Source organism: Passer domesticus, chromosome 4 (assembly GCF_036417665.1).
Source record: "Passer domesticus isolate bPasDom1 chromosome 4, bPasDom1.hap1, whole genome shotgun sequence".
NCBI lineage: Eukaryota > Metazoa > Chordata > Aves > Passeriformes > Passeridae > Passer > Passer domesticus.
The window spans coordinates 58659362-58672482 of record NC_087477.1 but is presented as its reverse complement, the minus strand read 5'-3'; the positions used below and the strand labels follow the sequence as shown (position 1 = coordinate 58672482).

Genomic DNA, 13121 nt, shown 5'->3' with positions numbered 1-13121 from the left:
TTTTAGGCATAAATGATCCTGTTGACTTTGGGAAATTATCAGAGGCAATTTACACATGAAATGTGTAATGTCTTGAAAAAAAGGCTTAAGAGGAGTGCACAGCCTCATTACAGCACACAGACATAATCTGAATATAAGCAGTAGTAAGTTTGTTACATTTACATGTGGGTAGACATTTGATAAACTCCTGTCTCTTGAGGGCTCGGTAACAGTGATGGTAGCCTGAAGAGAGAAGCAAGGTACTTCTTGAATAAGTCTCCAACAGAAGGTCATGACTTTTCTCAAGTCAACTGACACAACAAAAAAACCATTTCACAACACAATTGAACTGATGCAATGGTGCCATACTGCTTCCTTTCAACCATGTGTGCTTGCCATTTCCTTTGAAACAACTTTTGTGCCAAACCACCCAAGAGCTAACTTAGCCTGTGTTAGGGCTGGGTCAGCTCACTGAGCAAACAAATGCCATAAAAAGTATGCAGCACTGTACGGTTCAGAGCAAAGGGAATGGTGACACTTTGTCAATATCACCAACCTTTAAATTAAGTCCATCTGACTCATAACAGTTTATGTGGGGAAGAGGAAAACAAACTCGAACAGCAAATCCCATCCATGGATCTGAAACACAAGTCAGGCACCAGGACTAACTGAGAACAACTGCTCTGAATTTAATTTCATTCAGCTAATGAATTATACAATTTGAAAGGAATGAGAGATTGTCAACTCCCCCTTGTGCTCCACAAGGTACCAAAGGGAGAGGTGGTAAGGCTACTGACCACCTGCAGTAAAGAGAAAAACAATTCATTATCTCCCAGGTAGGGAGTGGATTACCCATGAGGGAAATACAACTCATATTTTAGATCAGAGGTGAAGTGTTATCATAATTATTTTTTTAAGGCAATATGTACCAGCTGCTTTAGAGTGGAACACCACACCCAGTCTGCCCCAGACACTTCTTGCTCAGAGCAAGTCTTAAATTCTTACTCAGCTATTCTCTTGACCAAAGAATATTGCAAAAGGCTGGACACTTCATCAAGTCACTTCATTTTTTGGAACCCCACTTCTCTCAACAAGTTGCTTCCAGATGCTGCTCTTCCTGGCTGAAACACATACCTCTTTAATCCCTTGGGGAGGCACAGCTGAGAGCAGGTAAGCTCAAGAGCCAAAGCTTAGGCTAAGTATTCACCCCCCTGCAAGCAGGCCTGTGTTCCAGATCTGGTATTTTGATTAGTCATTTCCGAATTACAGAATTCTTTAGTGAAACTGGAGACATATTTCTAAGAGCCTACCATTAAACAAAAAAGCACATACTAAAATTAATTTTACACTTAAGATTTATCATTAGAGGCTACTTTCCATGGTACATTAAGTTGGACAGGATTTTGCTATTCTTCTGAAACATGTGCATGACTTTACCCCTCTTGATAGGCCTTTTTTTAAAAAAAGTGGGATAAAAAATGGTAGCCTCCACTGCAACCAGGCAGGCATCCAGATGTTTTTGGTTGGGTTTTTCTGTGGGTTTTTCTAACAAACATGTTTTCAATAAGTGAAAACAAATGCTAGCTTGATTGACAACATTTAATTATGCACCAATACTGTTATGTTCAAAACAAAACAAAAAAACAGTGCTTTGTAAAAGACTTAAAATAATTTAGGTTATGAACAGGTCAGCATAGAAATAGACTGTGCCTGAGCTGTCCAGTTCTCTCTGGTTAATTACCTTTCCAGGACAGCCACTCTGATCTATTTAGTAAGAAATTAGGCGCCTTATTTCCAAGTACATCTCACAGTGATAATTTTACCCACCTCAGTTTCAGATAAAACTAACACAGCAAACCCTTCCCTGCAAAATCTGTCTAGGAGCTAAGAACACAATACAGCACCTGACACTTGAAAAGCAAAACACTGCAAGTACACACTGCTTTGCAACTTGCAGTTTCCCATGTGGAAATTCACAGGGGAAGTTTTAGATCTGGGTGCTGATCTTCAAATCCCTGGTTAACCAAGACTGATCAGTCTAACAAATTGTTTTCCCTATGGGAAATTCCCACAACTATATTTTCAGATGGATGGATGTATGTGCTTGTTTTGTTATAGCATAGTTATTGTCTCTAAAAGATTGTTTGTGTTAACCAGAAACACTGCAGCCTAGATTTTCTGAATTTGATAGCCTATTTGGCAAAATATGTATTGCAAGACATGAGATACAACTTCCTTGGCCATTTCTTTATCTGACTGCTACTGACTGTCCTGTTTATAGCACTGGAATTTCCTTTTAAGCATTACATTTTTATAATATTCAGTGAAGGCCTAATTCCTTTTCCAGCACTAGAGTCTGAATGCTTCTGTTCACAGACAAGCCTAGCTGACTACATTAATGCAGTTATTCTTTAATGTTCCAGTTACAGTATGTTTTTGCTGTGTGAACAAAGAAGAATTCAGACAAACTTTCTCAGCCTGAGCAATTAGAGGTCAAAGACAACCCTATTTTTTAGTGTGTAAAAGGAAAATGTTTACAAGCCTAACATGATTAAGTTTCTTACAAGTATATGTCAGTTCAGGTTGTATTTAAATCTTAGGAACATGATGCCTGCAAGTTGCTTGTGCAAACTGAGATTTTTAAATCCTTGTACTTCAACTGCTTTTCACAGAATGGAAAGTCCATTTTGTTCTTTCAAATAAATCCACTAATAAATATCAATAGATTCCTTCAATGCTCTCTCTTACAGCTCACTGTTTAATTGCCTGTGTCAGCTGGAGAGAAAAGACAAGTTTCCCTATGAAAATTAGCATTATCTTAAATACCATTAAACCAGCTGTAATGTTAAACTTTTTTTCAACCATGTAAAATGTTCATGTTCTACTCACAATATTTTTATATCCTAGAATCACAGAACTATTGGTAGAAAGAGTTCTTTGGAGGTCTCCACCTAACTTTCTGCCCCAAGTGAGGTTGCTGCCAGCACACTGTCATCCATGACTTTGAGTGTTGGAAACAGGCAAGGAAAAGGATCCCACAGCCATTGCAGACAATGGGTTCTGCACCATCCATCCAGTGAAAAAGATTTTCCTAATTTCTGCTGTGAAGTTCTGCTACTTTATTTCACTGGAGAGTACAATTTTTTAAATTAGCAGTCATAATAGAGGTGAGAAATATAGATTTTGTGTACAGATAAATACTTATTAGTACTAATTGTGTACAGCTAAATTAATCTTTAGCTGTATTTGGCTGTTTATCACTTTCTCAAATTCCCACCTCTACAATGATTTCAAACCATGGTACTCATTATGCTGTTCTTGAATTTCACATGATTGTAAAAGATGACAGTGGCTGTAAATCACTTAGCTGCATCAACGCTCTGACCTTCCAATACTTCAATACAGGTTTAGAATTTACCATTCTATATTAATGATGAATCTGTGCCCACACCTGGCTGCACTCTACGTGTTATAATCCATAACAGACCATGCAGAAGCAGAACAGATAAACTTTAATCAATCATAAAATAACATACTGCTACCAGATGTAAGGCGTACCTTTGGAAACAAAGTGATCAATCACAATACAGAACAGAAAAAAAATATTAACATCATCTTTTTGTTGAAATAGACACACAAATACTTTTTAAATAGTTTCAGACAACCTGATGGGTCTGAAACAAAAGCCAGTGCCTGCAACTCTCAAACAATTATCTTCAGATATCCCTTGCTTCATTGTTACCATCCTTGAAAGTTTCACTAAGTATTTGATGTCTTGCTTAGCCTCTTGGCCAATTCATGATTCAATCTGACAACAAACATCTGTTTAAAATGCAAGCAACAAAGTATAAAAACCCATGATGAATGTGAAACAGGCATAAAGCTGAAAGTCTTCCATTCTTTCAAGTTTTAAAGAAACACACATCCACACGTCATTTAAATTCGAACAAAGCTGATTTGTTCAGCTTTGTTGAGTAGAAGTGGGAATCTCTCACTCTAAAGGAAACCACACCACTGAAAGGCCAAAGAGTCAAGATCCACGGAATTTCAAAGAGGGTGCGTTAATTATTCACAGTACTTATTGCAATATTAATCCTAACAAATATTTGAAGTCTATTAGATATCTTACATGGAACATTGTTTCATCAGACTGAATTTGAAGAGGTGAACTACAAACAGAAGAACTGCAATAATGAGCCACAAATTTATTAGAAACAATTGAAATCACAAGCTTATCTAGAGGTAAATGTATGACAACATCATTACAATTTTCATACAAGCATCTGGAGTTTTTGGCAAACTTGCAGTTACCTGACAGCAGTAACACACCAGGTGATAAAAGCCAGCAAGCTTTTTTTTAACCTTATAAGCATAAATGGTAATGAAAAATTGCTCTATATATTAATTAATGGCTTTTAAGAATCCTTTGGATTTCAGCTAATATATTTCACATGTCAGAAACTTCACTGTTTCCTTTCCAAGCTATGCTCATGTACTCATAAAAAACAACAATGGTAAAACTGATGAAAACCAGGTTCTTGATAATGAATTTTGTGAAAAATCCACATTTCTCTTAGCTTACTAATTCTGCCCTGCGAAATGCAAATACAATTTCAAATTTCTTCTAGGGAAGAAAAGCAGAATTTTGATTCTTTTGACTAGTGAAAAAAAATGCCATTTTAAATGAGACTTGACAAATTTTAAGGCAGACTTTTTCACTATCTTTAATTTTGGGAGAAAATTTAGGTATAAGTGAGGTAATGAAACACTGTACTGCTGGAAGAGAAAACAATCTCAAGCACAGACTCAAGCACCAACAAAATTAATAGTTACCATATTAGTCTATTCATGCTTGCATTTGAAGGCCAAGATACAATTGAGTGGCTAAATTTCTGGTTTGATATTTAGGACACTGCTTATGTTCTTCTGCGCCAATATGAGAAACCAAAACCATTTTCAGTTCAAGAGGAAATAATGTTTTAACAACATCTTGAATTCTTTTTTATTTTTGAGGATAAGAATACCCTAAAAATCTACATGGATCCAGCGCTGCTGTACCTCCTTACACAACCGAGTCTACTCCAACTTGTACGAGTAATTAAACACAAATTGAGCTAATAGACAAAATTATTTATTAGATCACTGCTGGAAATACTGGGGATTAGGGAAACTCAAGTTTATGGACTGACTTGGGATGCAGTTACCAGATACCTCAGCTTCAGCAGAAAAAAATGTTTTTAGTATAAGCTGCACAAGGCTGAGATAGACAGACATGGAATTTCTTGTTTCCGCACCACTCGTGACATATTGTGTCCAGCTATTCCCACAGTGGTTTTCATACTGCTCTTTCCTACCAAACAGGAAGGTGAGCTGGACCCTCTCTGTAATAGTAGTGGAAGAACACAAAATTCTTTGTAGTAGAATTCTAGTAGTGGCAGAACCCCAAATACATAATAATAAATGCTGTGTAGTGACAAAGACATTTTCATGTACAAACTGAACATAGTTAAGCGATAAAAGAATTAGGGTAATATCAAGGCTGAGTGGAGGGCTGCAAAGAAACAAAGCCGGTCAGTTTCAAAGATGCGTTAGAGAGGTGAAAAGACCCAAGTTTCCTGGGATGCAAGCAAGCAAACATAAATCCTGTGCTTTTTGAAACTCTGAGACAGAGGCTCGCTTTTATGAGAACACTTTTCCACGTCATTCTTTAAAGCAATCGTTTAAGGGCTCGGGGTGGGAGTTCACTCTCCTCGACCTCGCGCAAGTGACCGTGTTTCGCTCCCTGGGAGCGCCCGCTGCCACGCTCCTGCCCCTCTCCGGCTCGGCTTCTGCCCCGCTCCGGGCCCTATTCCAGGCCCCACTACTGCCGCACTCCTGCCCCGTTCCAGGTCCTATTCCAGGCCCCACTACTGCCGCACTCCTGCCCCGCTCCAGGCCCGCTCCTGCCCGCCCCGGCCGCGCTGGGCGCGGGACTCGCGTTCGCGGCGCCCTCTGGCGGCGGCGCGGGCCAGGAGCGCGGCCCGGCCTCACAGCGGCAGCCAGGCCGTGCTGAGGGACGCGCCGGGCCCTCACCGCCCCACGCTGCCCCTCAAGCCCCCTCACAGATGGGCATGGCCGAGGATCAAGCTTGGCCACGTTACTTTTCACGTTAGGATCGGGCCACCGGTGTAGTTCTCCGCTGAAACTGCTTTTGCGAAATGGCAGAGGCGCTACTAGACTGTCTGCTAGGGGAGATCTATGGGAGGCTTGGCACAAAGAAAAAGGAGTGTTAAATATATATATATATGCAAATACACCAGTAAGTGGAAGAAACAAAATCAGATACTAATACTCGTATCCCAGTGTATATTCCATTCATCTACAGGATGTTTTCCTAGGAAGAAAGTCGACCCTCGCTCTCTCTACTTCTTCCTGTCTCCCCACATCATCAGTATTACAAAACAGAGAATCGTGCTTCATCTGAATCAAGTCTCTCACTTTACTGCCTCAGTACACTCTGCTTTTATTTCAAATAGAAAAAAATAGCAATAAATTGCACTAACATTTCCTTGGGAAACCATGCTTTATTCTTTTTAATAGTTCCTATTTAAAATGCAGCCTTTTTTCTGTTAAGCACTGATTGACAGATGAGTAGAATATTACTGCATGTACTTCTAAACTCTGAATAAACACTACTGAACCTATCGATTCACCTGACTCCCATCCTGATCCTATTTCTGCTATCAGAAAACTCTCCAGTGAGCCATCCTCCTGACTGAGGCCATGGTCCACACCCCCAGAAAACATTTAGATATGAAGTCACACAAACTCAAATCCCTCAGTAGGAAAACCATATTCCTTCACTTGCTTCCCAACAGAGAGGAAATACAGGATACATTTGACTCAGAAGCTGACCTTTGGTAGGGGCCACCATTATATATTCAAGAAAAATTATAGTAATATTGGGCAATTATAAGGAACAACCACCTAGGACTATAACAACAACTTCTGGCAACACAAAATCTTGAACCTTCAGAAGGCAGAAGCTTCCAGTGGACTATTGTTTTTACGAGCCCCAACAGAGCAACCCTTCACAAAGTTCTCCAAGCATTTCCATACTTTCTGGTTTTCCCATCATCCTGTGGCAGTAACTCCATGATGTCTCCATTTTTTTTTTTTAGCTTACTGCCTGATAGGCAAAAAAAAAAAAAAAAAAAAAGCAACTCCTCATATAATGAAAAACACTGAGTAACTGTTCTATTTCACCTAGACACTCAAAACAGTCTGACTATCCACCACAACAATTTACTCATAAACCAGCTGTTTTCCAGAAGGAAAACAGCGTCTTCCCTCCATTTAGTGCCTCCCCACATCTAAGTCTTTCCATGTCTCTACTAGTGTGGTTGCCTGCTATTTGCCTTTTCCAATTCAACTGTTATCTTTCTTAAGTTGCACACTGATGTAGCAGTATTTTCCATTTTGTTCTTTGTAGACTTCATGATGAGGGTTCTCATGGAGACAGAATGCTGACTGCAGCAAACCATCAGGTCCTTATTTTGGTGGCAACACTAGCTGAAAGTCCAGCAATGTATTTAATAGAGTTCGCATTGTTTCCCACTCTCCAGCATTCTTTCACATCTAGTGGCAGAGTCATTTAAACATTTTATCAGTCACTGTTTCCACTATGAAGCCTTTATGTGATTCCCAGCTATTCATTTTAGGGAGATCAATCTGCATTAGCAGAAATGTCATTACTTGACTATTTTCTGTTTTCCCTGATCAGAAAACACTCTCTGTCTGCAAGATTCCACCAGCAGCCTTTTTCACTCTGGAGCCTAGCCACTCATTCTTATTTTTCCTTCTGTCTTTTAACAAACGCATAGTCTGGTAGAAGTGGTCCGTAAGACTTCTTGGTGAAGACTCTTGTTAACAGCATTTTGAAAAGCCAAGTATGTTGTATTAACCAGCATTTTCACTGTCTCCTTCAAAGAAATTTCTAATAAATTTGTGAGGTATTGCTTCCCCTTTTAAAATGGAAATAAACTACTTCATCTCTTCTTTATTGTATCATTCATTCCTATTTACTCACTAATCTGTTCTTTGCTAGAATTTCTGCCAAAGAACTTCCTTTTTCTTCAAGGACTTCTTAAATAATTAATGTCATATGTGCCAAATTTCATTCCCCTCCAGTTAGTAACTCAGCAACGTCTTACTTATGTTAGTTTAAAGTCTTGACTGAATACCATATGGTCACAATATTTATAATTTCTCTTATTAATGTCTTTTACTGAAGCTGTGGTCCACCAGTAAAGCAAATCCAGCACCAGGAATACTAGCAAGAGACCAAAAACTTAACAGCCATATAAATGCCGGTCCAAATGTGTTCACACAATTTTGTATGGTTGGCTTTGAACTGGCAGTCTCTATGTCATATGACATATCATTTATCTTTTATTGTACTGCATAGAATCAGAATAAAGTCCAAGTTACACACGCTTACTAAATGAACAGAAATGCATTCACCTCCCCACATTTGAACCAGATGAAACTTGTACTGACGGATGATCTGCTATGGTGCACTGATGGTGATAGAACATCAGCCTGACACTTCATTTAGAGGTTAATTTCCTTACAGGATACGCTTAAAAAACTCAAACCTCTGCTTTACAGGGGTTCAAAAAGTGATTACGTCAATTCATGGGAGGACAAATGAACGCTCACCAGGACTCACTGCAGATCACTGGAATCTGCTACCACACAGCATTCAGGTGTCTCAGCAGGTCAGCCCCAGTTTATTGTTCTTCAGGCATGTGCTAATGTTCACAGTTGGATTCAGACACTAAGCAAGAGAGATAATTTGATCGACTACCACTAATCTGATGTGTTCTTTAAGTTTTACTTGTCCCCCAAAAAAAATTTTTACTCCAACAGAATATTCCAGTTTCACTGCTCCAAAACTTATTTATATCTCATCTTCCTGTCCTCCACATCAGAATACGTAACAACTTCCTGTAAACATCAGACCATATTTCTGTGTTACCTTAGGGATCTCTCCATGAAGCAAGCTTAGTGGAAAAAACGAGATCCAAGCAACTAAAGGCGAGTCTATGGAGTTAATCTGCAAAGGCCAGGACAAGAAAGGAAGTGAGCAGAAGACTAGAAAGCCCCCGCTTTCTAGTCCTCCATGCCTTGGAGAGCCATGGGAACACACAGTTATTATGAGATCAAATTCTTCTGGATACTTAATTTTAAATTTTTTTTATTTTTAATCTACACACAGAATTAAGAAAATGTCCTCATGAATACGGATAAGTAAAACACTTGAAAGTGGAATCAAAGACTGTGAGGTTATTGATTAGTAATGTACTATCTCTAGGTTTTGTTTTTTGTTATCTCAGTTTGGGATGGGATTATTTTTGTTGTTGTGTTGGCTTTGTTCTTTTTTAAGAAATCTGTAGTACATCAAATTTGTCTTTGAAAACCTTTTGTCCTCTTCTCTTTACACAGAAAATACTACGCCACAATAGAATTCCGAGTAGTCATGCCTGCTGAATATACACGCAGTCATACTGCTGTTGGAATGAACTGCACTTACCAGAATAGAACACATACTTGGAAAGTGCTAGAAGTGCCTCTTGGTATAATACCAAAAAGATTAGAAATCCAGACCTAAGGCTGTCCTGGGTCCCTGTAGTGCTGTCCCTGCATTAACACTGTAGTAGGGGAAAATACCATGCGCCATACACACACACACGTGCATATTACATATGCATGCATCTCAAAAGACTCCATTCCAACATGGTAAGAAAAGGCAAAAAGGGCTTTACACTGTTTCATCTATATTTCCTGGAATTTCAGGTATCCCAAATATGATTATGAAAATATTTGTAGTGTAGTACATTATGCTTTTTTGCTGTTCCTTGGCACAGTGATAATTTGCCAAGTTGCCAAAAGAAGTAAATAAATGAACCACTAATAGGATTAAAGTGTCCATTTATATACATTTATTCTGAGTTTGGGGTGCAGGGGGAGAAAAAGAGACAAATCTACATAAGAAAAATCACTTAGCAAATAGAACCTGCAAAAAGCCTGTAAGTCTGCAAATGGTTTATGAAGTCACTATAGCCTAGGGGAGAGAAGAAAATACTGATAAATCTGTGATTTACATTACCATTTCTCTATGACCTTATGAATAAATTTTGCTCTGTGCTCTGGTGGGATTAAGAAAAAAGGAATGATAAGCAGCTCTAGAGAAACAGATTCATTTCAAAATGCTGCCCTTGTGTTTCAGCAATTAGCAAAGCAGTATCAGGAAATTCTTCACTACCACTAACACAATGAATCAACAACATTTACTATGACATTAAAAAAGGCACCTACCGTCATAGTGAAAAAAAAAGTCCTCAACCCAGCTAATTGTTGTTACTCTCTCTCAATGGAACTTCATTGCTACACAGAAAAACTGCTTCAATTATAGAAGAATTTATCCATTAAGACAGAAAAAGTTGTAACTGCAATTACATTACAAGATCAGGAATATACTTGCCACATACACAGTTCTAAAGAAAGACAGAATATACAATCTACAGACTTAGTGAGTGCAGTAACTCATTTCTAGCCTTGGTAAGCCTGATGATCACCAATTGAAGAACATACTGTAAATTTTCATACTGAGCAAATTTTCAGCATCTTCCTTAACAGGTTGAACAAATGTTCTAATAAGAAACGAGTTGATTGCAAGATGGAATGTACACAACAAAATAAATTATCGAAAGGGACACACATTCCTTAGACCTCACAGAAACACATTGGGGAGCATGCCAATAGCATGCTCTGTAGTTTTCGGGTGAGAACCACGGAGCCAAATAAAATATAAACTTACTTTTTTTCTGATCCATTTTTTGTGACATAGATGGACGAGTAGGACTTAATATTGGCAGAGTGGTCATCCTCTCTGTGTTGTTAAAAGAAGCATCTGTAGGCCACAATGTCATCTCCTCTGCAGTGGCAAACAGGCGTGTGCTGTCTTCAGAGCCCTCTGCCAAAGCAGCTTCAGAGGCAGGCTGATGACTGAGCACTGTGGCTTGAGTTGGGGAACCAAAGGAATTTTCCTGGAAAGATTCTCTAAACATATTTGAGTTCTTGTTCATTTGGTCAATGTGGGATAAAGGTGTGGTGGTCCAAGAAGAGGGCTGTGTGCTGACATCCACTGTGGAATCAGTCTCAGAACTATTTTCAACCATATTTGGCAAAAGATCAGGAGACATTTCAAAGTCACCATTAACTGTGAGTCTCTCACTTCCATTTGAATAAAAGCATGTTTTTTCTAACACTCCTGCAATAAAGGAAAAAAAACCACCAAAATTACCATCTGGAAGAGTGTTACCAATTTGTTTTGGAAAGTTAATAATAAATATAATGGCACAGATTTTAAAAGTATTTTAATATCAAAATTAAAATTAAAGACAAATTTAAGAATTCTATCTGGCAACAAAATAACAGGGCATATAAAACATGGTTGCTGTAGGATAAATAGAGAAACAAATGCTTCCACGAGCTTAAAATATTTTAATCGTATTTATAGTATATCACCAAATACTTACATGTTTAAAATTACAGAGTGCAATTTCAAGGAAGTTCAACATGCATTCATTCTATCATTATGTTAACAAGATGGACAATGCTATTTTTTTATCCTTTTGAATTGCATCATCTCTTGTTTTCATAGTACCACCATCTTCAGAAATCAAATTCTGAAGCTTTTAGGGAATCAATACATTTTTAACATATTCCATATTCACTAATTTGCAAAATGGAAAGAGGTACTGTTTTCTTTATATAAGATTATGTAATTTAACGACCACTGCTAAATAAGGGCCCCTGAGTTATTTGTCATTCTTCTCTCATACTGGATTTTAAATATACAGTTATTGTTTAAAATTTTAGTTACTTGCTGGCTTTATGTTTTGATCATTTATTGTATTATAGACAAAACCAGACTTTTCTTAGTTGTATGTGTTCAACAGTTGCAAGTAATTATAATTCACAAATCAAAACAGTAAGTAGATGTATCCCACAAGCATCAGGAATTTAAACTACATAGTAAGATAACTGATCTTTAACCTAGTAATCCAAATAATAAAGAAGACGTCTTAAACATGTTTAGAACATATAACTTATTTATCTATAATAAAAATGACAAATATTATCTCAAATTCTTTAACCAAATGTATTAGAGTCATATTTAATGCTAAAAGAGAAGTACCACTCTGTATTACAATAAAATAAATTTTTGGTAAATAGCAAGAGTGATTTTTTCCACTGGGGGGTAAAAGAGCTAAACAATCATAATAGACACAGTTCATCTACACTTGATTACTAAAAAAAATTAAAAGGAATATCAAAATATAAAGTCTTCCAAAAGTACCAAGTACCTTGGCAACAGTTGGTAATTTTAGTAACTTTTCTTCACATTCATTTGACCCTTCATTATCTGCTTGGTACAGATGAACCCCAAATGGCAGGGGGGCTGGAATTAGATGATCTTTCTCTGGTTCTATGACTCCACAAATAATAAGTCCACAAAATACCCACCACCATTTCTCCCAGACTTAATTTTCATTTTGGTTATTGCATTTACCAAAATGGCTGGTTGCACCATCACCTGTCAGTTAGGCCTTGTTCACTCCACATTACCCCAGGCTCTGTCCCCAGACAAATCCACCCCTCTGCCAGCTCCAGGCACCACACAGAGCCCAAGAGGGTATCCTGATCCCATTCCCATTATTGAATTCCTCTTCTCACTTCTCGTGCATTCTGCTGCTAGAATAAATCAGTTCACTGGACTGAAATTCAAGGACTGGGCAGGCAAAAATCTTTATTAACCACAGCTACAAGTAACTAAAAATGCCAGAAGAATCTAAGTGAATTGACTTTGGGTTGGAAAGCTTTATAGTTAAGGGAGAAAAGAGAACTGGAATAGCTGAGAAGGAGCATTGTCAGCATTTTCTTTTTTACTGAGTAACCTTTAACTACAGCAAATGCAAACAGCAAGAAAAACTAGTGAAATTTCTGAAATATAGTGAGTTTTCAATTTAAACAGTTACCATTTGAGATTTATCATATCATCATTTATCCAGGCTGGATTGTTTTGGCTCCAGTGC

At 38.0% G+C, this 13121-nt stretch overlaps 1 protein-coding gene across 8 annotated transcripts in view; it reads right to left on the bottom strand.

Annotated features, from left to right (window-relative positions):
• Positions 1 to 13121, bottom strand: part of CORIN (corin, serine peptidase) — a 119427-nt gene that overhangs the window by 84610 nt on the left and 21696 nt on the right. For all 8 annotated transcript variants that reach the window (XM_064418245.1, XM_064418252.1, XM_064418253.1 and 5 more), the window contains one exon: positions 10841 to 11293. In XM_064418245.1, the coding sequence (XP_064274315.1) occupies positions 10841 to 11293 (453 nt within the window). The remainder of the gene's footprint in view (positions 1 to 10840; positions 11294 to 13121) is intronic.